General features: G+C 35.7%; 1 protein-coding gene across 5 annotated transcripts in view; it reads right to left on the bottom strand.

The window, feature by feature from the left end:
- Positions 1 to 9,601: 9,601 nt before the first annotated feature.
- The window catches only part of LOC106072290 (multiple epidermal growth factor-like domains protein 10), a 154,860-nt gene continuing 145,196 nt past the window's right edge, over positions 9,602 to 19,265 (bottom strand). For 3 of the 5 annotated variants that reach the window (XR_008778229.1, XR_008778231.1, XM_056031256.1), the window contains 4 exons: positions 18,217 to 18,405; positions 16,258 to 16,392; positions 14,648 to 14,947; positions 9,602 to 10,735 (listed from right to left, as the gene is read on the bottom strand). Coding sequence is in view for 2 of the 5 variants with exons in the window: in XM_056031256.1 (XP_055887231.1) it covers positions 10,653 to 10,735; positions 14,648 to 14,947; positions 16,258 to 16,392; positions 18,217 to 18,405 (707 nt within the window). In the remaining 3 variants the exon portion in view is untranslated. Of the gene's footprint in view, positions 10,739 to 14,647; positions 14,948 to 16,257; positions 16,393 to 18,216; positions 18,406 to 19,265 lie in introns of all 5 variants that reach the window. The other 2 variants (XR_008778230.1, XM_056031255.1) reach the window with 1 other exon arrangement.

The following is a 19,265-nucleotide window of genomic DNA, read 5'->3' as shown; positions in this document are numbered from 1 at the left end:
TCATTTTTTTACAAAGTACGAAAATAATAATAATTTAAATTTGGCTAGAGGACAAGAAAATCTTTATCTTGAACAGACAGTATGTCTTCGGGTTTTTCCAGATGTAGAAAAGAGTTTAATTAATTAATGTTCAGGAACATTGTACGCATTGTCTTCTAGATCTTCTTTTTCTTGAAACTGAGTTGCACCATCGGCTCTTGGAACTCTAGGCCAGTAAAAAGTGAACAAGAGCTTCCTCTCACCGGCCTGAATGAAAACAGTCTACACTGTCTGGTGGGGGTCTGACTCGCGGCCAGGGGCTGTGTACACCGGGACCCGGCCATTTTAATTTTCTATACCAGGCTTACCGTGCATGACACGGCATTTACATAACGGCCCGTTGAGGATCTAAATGCCTATCACTAGAATATTATATAGAGTAGAAGATTAATTCATTCGCTTAATTAGGATTTTTTTCTCAGGGGCGGGGGGCGGCGGAGTGAAATGGGGCGGAGTAAAGCTTTTCCCTTTTTTTTTTTAAATCTAACATTCGTTGGTGGTTATTAAGAATAAAACAATTGCTCTATAAGTTGTATAAAAGTTGGTATTTTTTGTTGTTGTTTTTCAAATTATTTTCTAAAGCTTTTCTTGTTTTTGTGTATGAAAATGACAAGATGGATAAAAAGAGTATTTTTTTTTTGTCAAGACGAGTTGGTCTCCTTTAATACACTATTTTAGATTATAATGACTCTGTTCAATTACTACTTTCTTTGGGATGACTAGTGTACTTTATTCTCAGTGGATTCTAGGTAATGTTTATATAATTCTTTTGTTATGTGCTCTGAATGTATTACTCAAAAGGAGTGTGCCACTGTAATGAGAATGTGTTTTCTATAAATAGCTAAGTAGACTGTATTTATTTGTTATTAATCAGTTGGTTTCTGCAAATGCATGCGTAATTAGTCTCTAGTCTTCTCTTGTATATGTTGTCTATTTTACTGTATGGACCCTATAGGGGGCGAATAGTATTTTGTTTTGAGACGAGAGACTTGTATCTTTCCTACTATTTTGATATTTTGATTTTTTTTAAATTTTCTTTTGTTGGCCTTTGGTTCCATATTTCTTTATGATCTTTTCTTTTGTTGGCCTTTAGTTCCATATTTCTTTATGATATTTTTTTCTTTTGTTGGCCTTTAGTTCCATATTTCTTTATGATCTTTTCTTTTGTTGGCCTTTAGTTCCATATTTCTTTATGATATTTTTTCTTTTGTTGGCCTTTAGTTCCATATTTCTTTATGATGTTTTCTTTTGTTGGCCTTTAGTTCCATATTTCTTTATGATCTTTTCTTTTGTTGGCCTTTAGTTCCATATTTCTTTATGATATTTTTTCTTTTGTTGGCCTTTAGTTCAATATTTCTTTATGATATTTTTTCTTTTGTTGGCCTTTAGTTCCATATTTCTTTATGATCATTTTTCTTTTGTTGGCCTTTAGATCCATATTTCTTTATGATCTTTTCTTTTGTTGGCCTTTAGTTCCATATTTCTTTATTATATTTTTTTCTTTTGTTGGCCTTTAGTTCCATATTTCTTTATGATCTTTTCTTTTGTTGGCCTTTAGTTCCATATTTCTTTATGATATTTTTTTCTTTTGTTGGCCTTTAGTTCCATATTTCTTTATGATATTTTTTTTTGTTGGCCTTTAGTTCCATATTTCTTTATGATATTTTTTCTTTTGTTGGCCTTTAGTTCCATATTTCTTTAAGATATTTTTTTCTTTTGTTGGCCTTTAGTTTCATGTTTCTTTATGATCTTTTTCTTTTGTTGGCCTTTAGTTCCATATTTCTTTATGATCTTTTTATTTTGTTGGCAATTAGTTCCATATCTCTTTATGATCTTTTTCTTTTGTTGGCATTTAGTTCCATATTTCTTTATGATCTTTTTCTTTTGTTGGCCTTTAGTTCCATTATTCTTTATGATCTTTTTCTTTTGTTGGCCTTTAGTTCCATATTTCTTTATGATCTTTTTCTTTTGTTGGCCATTAGTTTAATGTTTCTTTATGATCCTTTTCTTTTGTTGGCCTTTAGTTTCATGTTTCTTTATGATCTTTTTCTTTTGTTGGCCTTTAGTTCCATTATTCTTTATGATCTTTTTCTTTTGTTGGTCTTTAGTTCCATATTTCTTTATGATCTTTTTCTTTTGTTGGCCTTTAGTTCCATTATTCTTTATGATCTTTTTTCTTTTGTTGGCCTTTAGTTCCATATTTCTTTATGATCTTTTTCTTTTGTTGGCCTTTAGTTCCATTATTCTTTATGATCTTTTTTCTTTTGTTGGCCTTTAGTTCCATATTTCTTTATGATCTTTTTTCTTTTGTTGGCCTTTAGTTCCATATTTCTTTATGATCTTTTTCTTTTGTTGGCCTTTAGCTCCATATTTCTTTATGATCTTTTTCTTTTGTTGGATTTTAGTTCCATATTTCTTTATGATCTTTTTCTTTTGTTGGCCTTTAGTTCCATTATTCTTTATGATCTTTTTCTTTTGTTGGCAATTAGTTCCATATCTCTTTATGATCTTTTTCTTTTGTTGGCATTTAGTTCCATATTTCTTTATGATCTTTTTCTTTTGTTGGCCTTTAGTTCCATTATTCTTTATGATCTTTTTCTTTTGTTGGCCTTTAGTTCCATATTTCTTTATGATCTTTTTCTTTTGTTGGCCATTAGTTTAATGTTTCTTTTTTATCTTTTTCTTTTGTTGGCCTTTAGTTCCATATTTCTTTATGATCTTTTTCTTTTGTTGGCCTTTAGTTCCATTATTCTTTATGATCTTTTTCTTTTGTTTGCCTTTAGTTTCATGTTTCTTTATGATCTTTTTCTTTTTTTGGCCTTTAGTTCCATTATTCTTTATGATCTTTTTCTTTTGCTGGCCTTTAGTTCCATATTTCTTTATGATCTTTTTCTTTTGTTGGCCTTTAGTTCCATTATTCTTTATGATCTTTTTTCTTTTGTTGGCCTTTAGTTCCATATTTCTTTATGATCTTTTTCTTGTGTTGGCCTTTAGTTCCACATTTCTTTATGATCTTTTTCTTTTGTTGGCCTTTAGTTCTATATTTCTTTATGATCTTTTTCTTTTGTTGGCCTTTAGTTCCATATTTCTTTATGATCTTTTTCTTTTGTTGGCCTTTAGTTCCATATTTCTTTATGATATTTTTTTCTTTTGTTGGCCTTTAGTTCCATATTTCTTTATGATCTTTTTTCTTTTGTTGGCCTTTAGTTCCATATTTCTTTATGATCTTTTTCTTTTGTTGACCTTTAGTTCTATATTTATTTATGATCTTTTCTTTTGTAGGCCTTTAGTTCCATATTTCTTTATGATCTTTTCTTTTGTTGGCCTTTAGTTCCATATTTCTTTATAATCTTTTTCTTTTGTTGGCCTTTAGTTCCATATTTCTTTATGATCTTTTCTTTTGTTGGCCTTTAGTTCCATATTTCTTTATAATCTTTTGCTTTTGTTGGCCTTTAGTTCCATATTTCTTTAAGATGTTTTCTTATATTTCTAAGAAAACTCATTATTTAGTTGTAACTAAATCTTTATTATTATTATTTGTATGTCTCTCAGTAAGTTGTATATCTAGCGGGCTATAGTTAAAATGTAGGTAGTATATTTTAGGTTTAAGAAGTACAACTGGAATATTTTACCCGTACAGCTGAAGTCTCTGGTCTTATGGCCTTATCATGTACAATGTCAAATGGTCCTTAAGGATTAGGGAAAAAAAAGAAGAAAGGAAGATGAAAAGAGAAAAGCAGAGAAAGAGATGAAAAGAAAGAGAACACAGAGAATGTTTAAATTTTTTTTAAAGCCTAGACACAGACAGAAAGATAAGACAGTTAATGAATTATTTATTTATTTTCTTTTACACTATTTTTACACAAATCTAAGTTAAAACAAAATACATTGAAAACTACGAAACCTTTCTTAAATACGCAGTCCTTTACTTTATAATTGAACATAGAAATCAGGAAACAAACAATGATATCGAAACAGCATGACTTTAAAAATCGATGTTATGAGTTGTGTAAAATGTACTTCAGACTAGTGTTATCAGAAACCAGGAAGTTGATTATCAAATAAGTCACTAAGCATGGGAGGGGGGGGGGCATGGACTAGGACATCAAATGTAAACCTAGCAAGTACAGTAACCGAAGACCTCTGGTTATACCTGTCCATAGGTGTAACAGATCTTTTGATGGTGTTCCTGGCCGTTATTAGCTTAGGTGATGATACATATTTTCTCCTTTCTCCTGAGTGTTGTATTCCTTTTTGCTAGTGCGAATGTCGAGTAGGTCTTATAACTTAAGGAGCTCAACAGATATTAGAAATCCCAAATCAACTCAATAGCGGACGATGCATATTTATTAATCCAGCCTTAAAGGTGCAACGAATAATGAACAATGTTTCACAAGTTACTAATCCAAAGTATTACATGTAATAGAAACTGCTTTATAAACATTCAATGTATGTTCATCCTCTCTGAGGACCAAAAATTAACTGCCGCCTGACCGAGACTTGACCGAGACTTGGCCGAGACTTGATCGATACTTGACCGAGACTTGGCCGAGACTTGACCGAGACTTGACCGAGACTTGGCCGAGACTTGACCGAGACTTGACCGAGACTTGGCCGAGACTTGACCGATACTTGACCGAGAATTGACCGAGACTTGACCGAGACTTGACCGAGACTTCGCCGAGACTTGAACGAGACTTGACCGAGACGGCCGAGACTTGACCGAGACTTGACCGAGACTTGGCCGAGACTTGACCGAGACTTGACCGAGACTTGAAAACTAAGTTTTCTTAGTGAACACTGATTATTGCATGTCATAGTGATTCTCAAACAATGCTTGTGACAATAGACCTCTAGACAGGGCCGGTCATAACAAATGCAAAACTGATTGCGCGAGGCCTCATTCTGGGTAGGGATAATGATAATTCGTGAAAATTAAGAATTAAAAAAAAAAAATTTCGTCTTTCCATTTATTAATTTTTTTACAAAATCACAATCAAATTTTAAAAAATATCGCTTTTGATTTTTTTTAAGAAAATAGACTTATATCAATATTTATATACCAGTGACTATTTAAGTACGCCTAAATTAAGTATGGCACTTCTAGCTGTAGTGATAATGCGCCCTATTATTATAGTTTTATAAAAAAGAAAGCTGACGATGCCATATTTTGTTTAATGACACCCCAAAACGACAATCTTGTCTATATTTCAGATTTCCAGGAACATGGAAAATCAGGAGGCCTCGAGAACCCTTTAATAAAGTTATAATGGTATTATTTACTAATTTACACCTAGAATTAGCGTGATGCCTATGAAAGTGCGGGGCCCACTTCGGCCGCATAGGTTGCAGTGGCCTAAGGCAGGGCTCTGCCTCTAGAATATTCATTCACATTAGTATTGCAACGATATCTCCACTATCCAGGCTCTCTTCAGACCGCACCACACGACACAACGAACATTAAGAACCTCACAACTCTGGGCTCCAAAGTAACAGTTTCATTTCAAATATGGCAAAGAAACATTACACTGACTGTCCAAAAACCTAGCCTTGCACCGGACTTCACACACCGTGCTGGTTCTGACTTCGTCTCGTACTGGTCACATTGCGAGGTAACGTGAAGTCTTGACTCTAAAAGCACTCGCTCTTTTATAGGGTCCCTGCAGGCCTTCTAGAAACGCATGGAGCGTCGTTTGACCACTCGCTTGACCACTCGCTTGATCACATTCGCCGTGACTTACGTGCGTAATATTTACAGCACGGGTCTTTGCCGAACTGGCGTGTCACTGGTCACGGGTGACCGCTCGTCTAGTGCTGGACTGGGGCGATTTGGGTAGTCAAAAATAAAACACAGCACTACCTCAATCTGTCTCACCATCAGGTTTATAACAGTATGAAATAGTCCAGTAGTAACCGGGATTCGAACTTGAGACCATCAGATCAGAAACCAACCGTTTTACCTCTTGGTAACCACGCAAAGACAATCTGGAAACAACAGAATGATAAAGTCAGGCTGATACGCGCCATGATCATGGCGAACTTCTCGTATGTTTGTGAGTCTTGGGCGCTTCTTCAGAATTAGAGGATCCTAGCTATGGAATTTAGATGCTATAAAGATCAGAGCCGGTCTATGCGGCCGCAATGGGCCCCGCACTTTCACTGGCCCCACGCTAATTTTAGGTGTATATTATTAAATTAAACCATTATAACTTATATTACACGGTTCCAGCGGCCTCATTTTCCACGGGCTCATGGAAATCTGCTGAAAAATAGTCAATTTCAAGTTCAATTCACGAAGCTAGGTTGAACTTTCTTCTTCTTCTTCTTCGTTCTCATTGTTATGTTGGAGTGTTCAGATGACTAGACCAATACATGAGATGAACTGCGCAGTGGTTTCCAAATCAGGGAGCTCTCCATATAGTTTTCTTTCTATTGGGGTGATTTGGGGCCAATGTCTTATACGGGACTCTTGGTAAAGAGAGCAGTTTTGGAGGACGTGGTCGGCATTCTCTGGTGATACTCCACATGGGCAGATTGAACAATTTGGCATTACTTTTTATTGCTATTGAGCGTGATCTATGTAGGAAACAGAATTTTGATGATATTATGTATGACTTCGCTACACACAAGGCTCGTAAAATAAATTTGATTGTGATATTGTCATTAGTAAAGTATGAATAAAATGCAACGACGAATCTATTTTCTAATACAAAGTTCTTATTTTCACTTATCATCCTTATCCCTACCCAGACCGGGCCCCGCGCAATCCTTTTCGCATAGGGCCCAGCAATTGTTAGGGCCGGCCATGATAGAAATATCTAAGTTACCACCTACATCATACAAAGACAGTATCACAAATAAGGAAATAGGACAGGGCGCAGCAATTGTTAGGGCCGGCCATGATAGAAATATCTAAGCGACCACCTACATCATACAAAGACAGTATCACAAATACGGAAATAGGACAGGGCCCAGCAATTGTTAGGGCCGGCCCTGATATAGATATCTAAGTTAACACCTACATCATACAAAGACAGTATCACAAATAAGGAAATAGGACAGGGCCCAGCAATTGTTAGGGCCGGCCATGATAGAGATATCTAAGTTACCACCTACATCATACAAAGACAGTATCACAAATAAGGAAATAGGACAGGGCGCAGCAATTGTTAGGGCCGGCCATGATAGAAATATCTAAGTTACCACCTACATCATACAAAGACAGTATCACAAATAAGGAAATAGGACAGGGCCCAGCAATTGTTAGGGCCGGCCATGATAGAAATATCTAAGCGACCACCTACATCATACAAAGACAGTATCACAAATAAGGAAATAGGACAGGGCGCAGCAATTGTTAGGGCCTGCCATGATAGAAATATCTAAGCGACCACCTACATCATACAAAGACAGTATCACAAATACGGAAATAGGACAGGGCCCAGCAATTGTTAGGGCCGGCCATGATAGAGATATCTAAGTTACCACCTACATCATACAAAGACAGTATCACAAATTAGGAAATTGGACAGGGCCCAGCAATTGTTAGGGCCGGCCATGATAGAGATATCTAAGTTACCACCTACATCATACAAAGACAGTATCACAAATAAGGAAATAGGACAGGGCCCAGCAATTGTTAGGGCCGGCCATGATAGAAATATCTAAGCGACCACCTACATCATACAAAGACAGTATCACAAATACGGAAATAGGACAGGGCCCAGCAATTTTTAGGGCCGGCTATGTTAGAGATATCTAAGTTACCACCTACATCATAAAAGACAGTATCACAAATAAGGAAATAGGACAGGGCCCAGCAATTGTTAGGGCCGGCCATGATAGAGATATCTAAGTTACCACCTACATCATACAAAGACAGTATCACAAATAAGGAAATAGGACAGGGCCCAGCAATTGTTAGGGCCGGCCCTGATAGAGATATCTAAGTTACCACCTACATCATACAAAGACAGTATCACAAATAAGGAAATTGGATAGGGCCCAGCAATTGTTAGGGCCGGCCCTGATAGAGATACCAAGACAGTATCACAAATAAGGAAATTGGAAAGTTTATCACAACGACGATTGGGCCTATGATGAGCTACTGACCATTCAGAAAATGAAAACCTTAAACCGTATGTTCATATCACCATCTTATCAGTACTAGGAGTCACAAACGAAAAATGAACAAGATGGGAAGACAACAGAAGCAATACACACACACAAAATACGTTTTTCAAACATAGCTAAAGGAAAGAACCACTAATTACTGCCATAATCTGAAAATTACAGGGTTTAGCTCCCCTTCTGCAGTATATAACACTCGTTTACAACATTCATTAACAACACCTATTGACAACACTTATTGTAAACACTTATTGTAAACACTTAGTGTAAACACATATTGTAAACACTTATTGTAAACACATATTGTAAACACTTATTGTAAACACATATTGTAAACACATATTGTAAACACTTATTGTAAACACTTATTGTAAACACTTATTGTAAACACATATTGTAAACACTTATTGTAAACACATATTGTAAACACTTATTGTAAACACTTATTGTAAACATTTATTGTAAACACATATTGTAAACACTTATTGTAAACACATATTGTAAACATTCATTGACGACACTTATTGTAAACACTTATTGTAAACACTTATTGTAAACACTTATTGTAAACATTTATTGTAAACATATATTGTAAACACTTATTGTAAACACTTATTGTAAACACATATTGTAAACATTCATTGACGACACCCATTGACAACACTTATTGTAAACACTTATTGTAAACACTTATTGGAAACACTTATTGTAAACACTTATTGTAAACACATATTGTAAACATTTATTGACAACACTTATTGTAAACACTTATTGTAAACACTTATTGTAAACACATATTGTAAACACATATTGTAAACACTTATTGTAAACACTTATTGTAAACACATATTGTAAACATTCATTGACGACACTTATTGTAAACACTTATTGTAAACACTTATTGTAAACACTTATTGTAAACACTTATTGTAAACACTTATTGTAAACATTTATTGACAACACTTATTGTAAACACTTATTGTAAACACATATTGTAAACATATATTGTAAACACTTATTGTAAACACTTATTGTAAACACATATTGTAAACATTCATTGACGACACCCATTGACAACACTTATTGTAAACACTTATTGTAAACACTTATTGGAAACACTTATTGTAAACACTTATTGTAAACACATATTGGAAACATTTATTGACAACACTTATTGTAAACACTTATTGTAAACACTTATTGTAAACACTTATTGTAAACACATATTGTAAACACATATTGTAAACACTTATTGTAAACACTTATTGTAAACACATATTGTAAACACTTATTGTAAACACATATTGTAAACACTTATTGTAAACACTTATTGTAAACACTTATTGTAAACACATATTGTAAACACTTATTGTAAACACTTATTGTAAACACTTATTGTAAACACATATTGTAAACACTTATTGTAAACACATATTGTAAACACTTATTGACAACACTTATTGTAAACACTTATTGTAAACACATATTGTAAACACTTATTGTAAACACATATTGTAAACACTTATTGTAAACACGATGTTTGCTGTTTCAATTTAATAATTTCCAGAAAACTAATACGTTTACAATGTTAGTAATTAAGTACATAAAGAATTAAGGATGGCTCTCTGATCAGGATGGCTGAGTGGTCGTGCGGTATGCGTGCTGGACTGTAGTTCGGTCGTCTCAATGGACCGGGGTTCATACCCTGCCCGCTGGCGTCCCCGGTCGTGTTTAGAAAAGAATATAGATATCTTCAGCTCTGAAAGGACATTCGAAACATTTAAAACACTAGACAACGAAACATTTTTAAATCTCATTATCATCATCAAACTCCATTAGAGTGAGGGCTTGAGAGGCTCAAATCCTCTCTTGCAAAAGCCCTGGACAGAAACCCTACTGTCTTGCGTATGTGCATAAATGTCGCCATACAGGTCGAGAATTTTGGGTTTCCCAGACCTGTCGAGACGGAGATCAGCAAGTCTGGGGCAGTCAAACAGAATATGAGGCACGGTTTCCTCTTCTTCCCCGCAGCGGGGGCACCGTGAATCAAAATTTGGCCATAGCCGCGAGAAATATGAGCCAACAGGACAGTGGCCTGTCCTGCACTGTGCTATAATAGCTTGCTCAGGCCTGGACAGCCTCCACCACGGGGAAGTGCGGTCAGGGCGCCTCATGCGCTCCCAGACTCCACGGGCTTTTTGGGACTTGTCCCAGCACTCAAACCACTTTTCCATTTCTGTTTTTTGTATTATAGCCAGGGCTTGATGAAAGCTTACAGCCTGATCAGTGGGTGGAATTCGCCATCCCTGGTGGGCCAAAGAGTCTGCGATTGTATTGCCAGTCACTCCACTTTCGTGGATTTTTACATCTAGTAAATAATAAAAGTTGACAAAGAATCAATGAGTCAAGTTAAATTTCATAAAGTCCAAATGTTGAACACAATCACTTCGTGCACTCATTCTATGTACATTAACACAAACACATCACAAATGGTTTACACTATCATAATGAGAAGTCTGTACATGCTTGTATTTTGACGATGAATCGCTTTCATCATGACCTGCATCTGCTTTGGAAAAACAAAAGTACTTAATTAACATTTGTACAAAAGCTTATATCAACTCTGTCTCTATATTAATACAAAAGTTTGTACACGTTATTTCTCCCACATCTAATCTCGGGTCAAGCTGAATTTTAGCATAATTATTTATTTTACCTGACAAAAAAAAAGGAATCAATAAAGAAAATTAACTAATTAGTTAATGGGTAAATAATTGTTTTGGTTGGTATAAACAAAGTAAAGAAATTGTACTTGACTGATGTATGGTAAAAGATGAGGAGGCTGAGCCCTGAGTTCGATTTCAAGCCGTACGACTTTTTTTTATAAAATGCATTTAAAATCTATCACGACAGCATTCATGCTGATTTCTTCTTCTTTCCCCCTCTAAACCCCCAACTGGTCTTGGCTAGTGATAGGATTAAAGCGAATTGAGAAAGCTAAGTTTAAAAAAAACAAACATTTCTAGTTTAAGTCTTTTCTTTCCGATCTATCCTGTGCAGAGGCGTAGTGTAGGGGTTTAAGGGGGCACGATGCCCCGGGCGCCACGAGCAGAGGGGCACCAAAAAAAAAAACACATGATTTTCTAGACATTTTCAATTTTGTTAAATTAATTTAACTAACAAACCTTTTCACATAGAACAAATTACTTATTACATGACTTGATCTGTCTTATACAATTTGGTGATGCTTATTTTAAACCTCTACAAAAGACTTTCCATCACGTTAATGCGCTATGTTCATGATTATTGGTCAATAGACATTCTGGACACCACTATGATTTTTCGATCAAGCCTATAAGAAAGTACATGCTCCAATGCCGAGAATCTATCCCACAAATCAGTATCGCAAAACACAAAAACCAAACATACCTTTGCACATTTTATATCATTTCTTATTCTTCCATAGTTCCATAAAAAATTAATCTACTAAGTGTATGTTATTATTATTAAAACAAAAAATAAAAAGTTACGAATATTTGTGAATTGTATTGTAATAATTGAATACCTTTTCAGTGGCGTCACTAGGGTCGGTGTCATCCGGTGCGGTTATGTCCCCACCCCACCCCGCCATCAAATGTATCCAAACTTTTCCCAATAGAAACTATCGTTAATTTTGTTTTGTTGAAACAATACAGTAAACTGATTACCTACTCTTATTTTTATTTTTTTGCACTAAAGTAAAATGAGTGGCTATTCTATTTTAAAATCCCATTATTGATGACATTTTTAATATAGTTTCTCATATTTCGCAATGGATATTTATTAACATCACCTAAATATGTTTACCCTATTAGACTTATAGACAGGAAACGGTATGGCATTACGCTGTGTTTTTTCACAAAAATGCGCGCCTTTATGAGAGAATGTCGCCCCCTTTCCCCATGGGGTTTCTCCCACTACAGATTTAGGAAATCTGCAGTAGTTCATGCGAGTTTCTAATTGATGGGTTTGTTGTCCTAGGATCATCCTCATGTTAAGAAGATGTCTTGTAGCGGGCATGTTCTGTTCACGCAAAACAACAACAACAACGTCATTAGTAGGATGGTACGTTGGTCGTGAGAAATTAGTTCGTACTGTCGTGAAAACGGGTTAAGCTCTAGAATCATAATGAATAGGCAATAAAATGATTCGTTTAAAACAGCCTTTTGAATCGAGCTAGCAGCTAAAGTAAAAAAAAAAGTTCTAATTGAACGATGAAACGACGTCAAATATTTAATAATTAAACTTTTCTTAACATTTGGTAATAAAGTCGCATTCGCCTAATTGATACTAAAATATAAAATAACTATGCCTATACAACCAAGTTTCGTTCTTTAAAAAAAGACTGCCCTTGCTGTCACGTAACTTTTTGAAAAATTGTAGCAAAGAAAATAAAATATGTACAATAGGGCCTAAAATAAAATATATTGATCTAGTTTAGTACAGTAGATATGCCTAGACATAATTGGGTATATATCTATATATCTATCTAATATTTTGGCAATATTCTTATTTTTCCATGCGGGTGTCACCCTCCTAATGGGTGTCACCCGGTGCGGACCGCACAACCCGCACCTCCCTAGTGACGCCACTGTACCTTTGTATAGTGCAATTTTCATGCTTGTAGCATTAACGGAGCACTATGGACTATCCTCTTTGGTGTTGGGAGGGGGTATCTGGACGCATGTTTCCTTGATGCCTTTATACAAGCCTTGTTTTCGAGTCCGGCGATTAAGTAGGAGTGCAGTACTTTATGTTGCTACGCAGCACCAGCTGCGACACACATAGTTTGCCACAACCAACCCAAACAGGGCCGGTCTTAGGCTACTGCAATCTATGCGGTCGCAATGGGCCCCGCGCTTTCATAGGCCCCATGCTAATTCTAGGTGTAATTATTAAATTCCAAAATATATACGAAAAATTGCTGGAAATCTCCTGAATTTATTAAAATCTCCTGAAAACTCAGCTTTCATGTAATAAAATGTAATAATCGGGCTTATTTTCATCTTAATCTGAAGGTCCAATACTTTATTATAATACTTCTATAATCACTGGCATATAAATATGCCATAGGTTGCAAGGTTCGTGAAGTATTATTGATTTGATCGAAATTTTGTACTTAGAAAAGAATGAATAAAATTCAAAGTCGATTTTTTTTCTAATACAAAATGTTAATTTTCACTTATTATCCTTATTCCCACCCAGACTAGGCCCGCGCAATGAGTTTCGCATTGGGCTCCGCAATTGTTAGGACCGGCCCTGAACGCAAACATAACCAGTATAAGCCTGTGGTTGATTTAGATTCTCTTTTCACCGTCTTACGTCTATCCTAGGCAGAGAATTTCCTTTTGTGTTTCTTTTGTGTAAAAAAATCTTAAGCTATCTCGTTCTGAAGCCGCCTGCAGTCAGATACTCTCTTCTATGTCAGTTAAAGTAAGATGGTGCCTAAGCTGGTCTTTAAAGGGTTTCTGTGGGACATCTCTGTTTCGTTCACCATCTTTTAGCTTAGAAAAGAAAAGACTGCCTTTTGCAAACGTTCGCCCCACGCATACGGGACAGTGCTTTCTCCAGCGTAACTGTCGGACTATAAGAAGCTCCACTATACTTTCGAAACCGCGCTTGCTAGAATATCGCTGTTTGTAGTGCGGTCTTGTCACCGTCTGTCCATGATGGAACGAAAACATTTTTTGATGAAGGTGTGCAAGAAGTCTTAAGTTACTTTCTGTATAGTACCACTGTCTCTGATCCATATAGAAGGGTTGAGAGAACAACTGCTTGAGAGACACTGTTTTTGTAGGCATGGGAGCGATTTCTTCCACCATCTTACGTAATACAGAAGATGATTAAGTCCTACGCGTGTTCTGTATGGTGACTTTCTATTCTAATCGCCTTGTATATTGACATTTAGAACTAAAAGAATACGAAATCAGCTCTTTGGATTGGGAGTCTTTACCCCATCGCTAATTTTTGTCATTACAAAAATGTTTCCAAAACAAGTACATATCTTTCCTCAACAAATTATTCAACCGAGCAAGGCTCGGTCACCTGGTACTATATCTAATATGTATACTTTTTTTAAAATAGGAAACCTCAGAATTTGCGCTATTCAATTTCAGCTTTATCCTCATAGGAATCCTTGGGTCTTAGGCCTCTTTTCTTTGCCTCTTTTTGGGGCTTTATATGCCTCTTTTATGGGCCCTCTTGCCTCTTTTGTGGGCTTTTTTTTTCTATAGTTTTTTATTTGTAAGTTCTCATAATTCACAAGTATTAAATCATAAACAATTGAAAAGTGATTAACCTAAAAATATAATAATAGTAATAGAAATACTATTTAATATCAAAGACATACTACCTAACTATTGAAACCACTAAAAATTAACAGAAGGATGGTTGCAATGAATGGTTTTATAGTTCATTAAAAATTCTTTAAAAATTTTACCTTTATTGTGAGTTTTTTCATAAAAATGTTGGTATTCATTGAGATGCATAAAATCATCGTAATCCCCAGAATGTGTCTCTAGACTCTGAAGCTGTCGCTCTTTATTACTTTTTTCATGGAGTTGTGTCTCTTTCTTTGGATCTATTCCTTGCCTTTCCTTTAACAGTGTTTTCGAAAATCTGGCTTTATATATCAACAGCATCACAACATCTAGGAAAATGATGAGGCCAGCACCTATAGCGATTCCTATGCCAATACTAGCCTCAAATGCCATAGTGTTGGAGCCATTAGCATGATGCGCTGTGAATATTTACGATATTAATCATAACATCTACTAACTATGTTTTAAAAATTAGAATTAGGCGACATCGTCACTTTGACAGATGACCCAGACTATTTGATCATTAAAGTTAAGTGGACAGATGACCTAGACTATTTGATCATTAAGTTAAGTGGACAGATGACTTAGACTATAAGATCATAAAGTTAAGTGGACAGATGACTTAGACTATTTGATCATTAAAGTTAAGTGGACAGATGACCCAGACTATAAGATCATTAAAGTTAAGTGGACAGATGACCCAGACTATAAGATCATAAAGTTAAGTGGACAGTTGACTTAGACTATAAGATCATAAAGTTAAGTGGACAGATGACCCAGACTATAAGATCATAAAGTTAAGTGGACAGATGACTTAGACTATAAGATCATTAAAGTTAAGTGGACAGATGACCTAGACTATTTGATCATTTAGTTAAGTGTAACATCGTCACGTTGACAGAGCTAGATTGTATCTCGATGTGAAGACTAAACAGTTGAGTTATTTCTAAGCCAGTTCCTTGGTCACTTTCGAAGATACGACTAGTCCTAAAGCAGATAGAACTGGTGCGTGTGGGGGTCTCGCTCATTACGGAGACAGACGGACTCTAAAAAACACTGCCAGATACCTGGACCTTGCTATAAGGGATTAATCCCAGTACGGAGCTTTAGTGCATAGAGGCTTACAAATGGCCATTTATCTTTAAGACATTATAAAATTGCAATCACCAGTCAGCAGACGCCTCTTCACCAGCCCCATTTTGAGACACTTTTGAATAATCCTCTTCACATATAAACAAATTGGCCAACTGATTCACCTATTGCAAACGCTGGTGCAAATCATCTATCGATGAAGGTCTGGCTAGTTAAACCCCGTTAGTAATCCCAGACTAAAGAGAAGATAAAGAAAATCGAGTATCTTCAATTCAAAATATTAATAATATTGATAATCTTGGGCTGACAATGTTGACTCTCAAAGCCAATTGATAATGGAGGCCCAGAGCCCGTAAAATCTAATGGGGTACGGACAGGCGCTCTGAGCTCCGTTAGCCGTTTGACGATTTCTTTATGGATATTTTTTGTGTTTATTTACGTAACAAGCTGTAAACGAAGAACATTACGATCATATTAGAACTAGTTGTGTTTAATTAAACATCAGCAATTGAAAAGAAAAGACAAAACTCCCCCAAACTCCCCCAAACAGTTATGTATACAAAAGACTCAATAAGTAAAAAAAGTAAATAAATAAAATAAAACACTGATTTAAAAAGAAAAAAAACGTATAATTTACCTGTGATGTTTGTGGTCAGATCATTACATTTCAAGTGCTCTTGACATACTACAGTGACTTTGTCACATGACTTGTTAGAGTAATAGATACTGCACTCATTAATAGAATTCAAACCCAACTTTCTCGATAAACAATCTTGAAAAAAATTTTAAAAAATACATATTATAAACAAAAACGAAATTAAAGTATAATAGACGTCTTAAATGATTGTATGATTGATTGACATAGATCTAGGTAAATACGGGGAAATTTTCTACCCCAGCGTCTTGGGAAACGAACCGTCGTTTAAATCGTTTAAATATCTTGTTTTTGAACTGAGAAGCCCAAGATGAGTGGGGAATGTGTGTGTGTGGAGGGCCCAGGGATTCGTGTAATAGATACTCTAATCCAGTGTTCACCTAACTTTTTTCTTTAACGGAACACTTCACACATTCTGAGTATTTAGCGCAACACTTCACACATACTGAGTATTTAGCGGAACACTTCACACATTCTGAGTATTTAGCGGAACACTTCACACATTCTGAGTATTTAGCGGAACACTTCACACATTCTGAGTATTTAGCGGAACACTTCACACATTCTGAGTATTGAGCGGAACACTTCACACATTCTGAGTATTTAGCGGAACACTTCACACATTCTGAGTATTTAGCGGAACACTTCACACATTCTGAGTATTTAGCGGAACACTTCACACATTCTGAGTATTTAGCGGAACACTTCACACATTCTGAGTATTTAGCGGAACACTTCACACATTCTGAGTATTTAGCGGTAAACTTTGCTTATTTTTTAGAGAGATAAAATCACATAGTGGCCTACTAGTTAATTATTTCAGTAGATCGTGGAACATCCTATTCAGGCCTGGCGGAACACTGAGGGTTCCGCGGAACATAATGCAGGAAACACTGCTCGAATCCATGGGCCAAAAGTATGTGTAAAGCAAAACCTTTTCAATTGAAAGTAACATACACTAGAATTCAAAGGGGGGGGGGGTGCGTTTTGTTGGTAAAAAAAAACAACAAAAAAACAAACAAGCAATAGAAAAAAAAGCTTATCTAAGGGAGAGAGCCGATAATTACTACCGTTCACATGAAAATTACAGGGCTTATCTCCCTTTTGCTATATAAAAACAAAATTAATTAATTACCCCTAATTGATTAAGTAATTAGTACTAAATGATTAATTAATTGATTAGTTTTTTATTGATTCGTGTATTGTCATCTACTATATATAATTATGCAAAATTTAACCAAATACTTAATCAATTAGTGGTAATTAATTTTTGTTTTATATAGAAAAAAAGACAGTTTTTTCTTGCATTTTTGAGATAAATGGCAGTGATTTTGCGGAACTTTTCCTTAGGATAAGCTTTGTTTTTTAAATGAAAATTTTAAACACATTTTCGATTGTTTGTTAATTAAACTTCGATTAGTCCAAAGTCCTTTTTTGAATTACAACGAAAACAAAGGGAATATTAGAAAGCTAAATCATAGATATTCTTGACTGTGTATGCATAACGTTCCAGGAGGAAACTTCTTAAACAGTGGCGTAGCAGGGGCGTAACTAGGAATTTTCCAGCGTTTGGGGGCCCGGGGGGCTTGACCTCTTCGGGGGCCCCAGCATTTTGCGTAATATTTAATTTTTAATGTAAAAAAAAACACTCATTTGGGGCCCCCCTCAAGTGGGGGCCCGGGGGGATTTTCAAATTCTCCCCCCTCCTCCCCCCACCCTAGCTACGCCACTGTGGCGTAGCTAGAGATATGCGGGCATGGTGGGGAGGGGGGGGCTTAACCTCTTTAGGGGCCCATGCATTATGACATTCAACATCATGATATGTGCTTAATAACTACATAGCTTAATAATATATAACTCAGGTTACTCACTGAGAGTAACCCCGCACGGAAAGAGTTAATTAATAAATCTGTGTGAAATAAATGCAACATTGTCACTCACTTATATGACAACATGAATAAGCAAGATGACTATCAATAATATCATTCCCTAAACTATAATCCGGCGGATTACTGTATCCTATGTCACAACCACTGTCACATCTGCCTGTCACTTTGTCACAAGTTTTGTTGTAGCAGTTCTCACTACAGTAGTGTTGACAGTTAAGTCCCCAGTGATTTCTGTCACACTCTGAAATGTCAAGAAGCAGAAAAAAAATATTTGGAGAAAAATTAACTTAATCACTTTTGTATGATAATAACTTTCCACTGGAAAAAAAAAAGATAATTACATGCTAATTCAGGAAACCCGTTCTATGCACATTGGTAGAAGAAAGAAAAGAAACTAGCAATGACTCTTTCCAAGAGTGCAACCAAAAAAGTGAAGTACCCCTAGCAGACCTTGTGGTGTATAGAGCAGATGATGTAAGGGTCATCTGTTTTTTGGCCTACGGTTAACGAGGGTATCAAGTAGCCAGCACAACAACCAACCTCTCTAATGTTAGGTACCCATTAGAGCTTGGTTGACTTAGAGATGCCCGAAGATCCCGAAATTAAAATTCATTCTTCACCAGGATTCTAACCCCGGATCCCCGTTTGGAAGCCAAGCATTTTATCGCTCAACCACCGCGCCCCTCTGTCCAAATATGTACCATTATCTAGATGTCCTTGATAGTTATGGTTCACTGCCCTATATTATTTTATATTGTAAGGATAAAAAAATATTCATAAATTACCGTAACATCTATAATATAAAGTACAACGTAAGGCGTATGAATGTATGTATGTCCCGAATAAAAATCAAAACCGTTTGACCAATCTTGATAAGACTTGGCATAAATGTTTCTTAGATCATGACCGAGACCGTAGTGTATGTTAGATTATCTTTCCAATAACTTTTAAGGACCCTAAAGATATACATAAGTACCTAATTTTATTTCTATTAAAGAACGAAACCTCTTTAACAAATCGGGTAAACCCGTTTTCATAGTATTTTATTTTTGATATGAGTATGTCGGCTGAACGGGTAAACCCATTTTCACTCTCTACGTT

The sequence above is a fragment of the Biomphalaria glabrata genome, chromosome 5 (genome assembly GCF_947242115.1).
Source record: "Biomphalaria glabrata chromosome 5, xgBioGlab47.1, whole genome shotgun sequence".
In the NCBI taxonomy this organism is placed as follows: domain Eukaryota; kingdom Metazoa; phylum Mollusca; class Gastropoda; family Planorbidae; genus Biomphalaria; species Biomphalaria glabrata.
The sequence above is the reverse complement of the archived record's forward strand: the minus strand, read 5'-3'. Positions and strand labels throughout refer to the sequence as shown.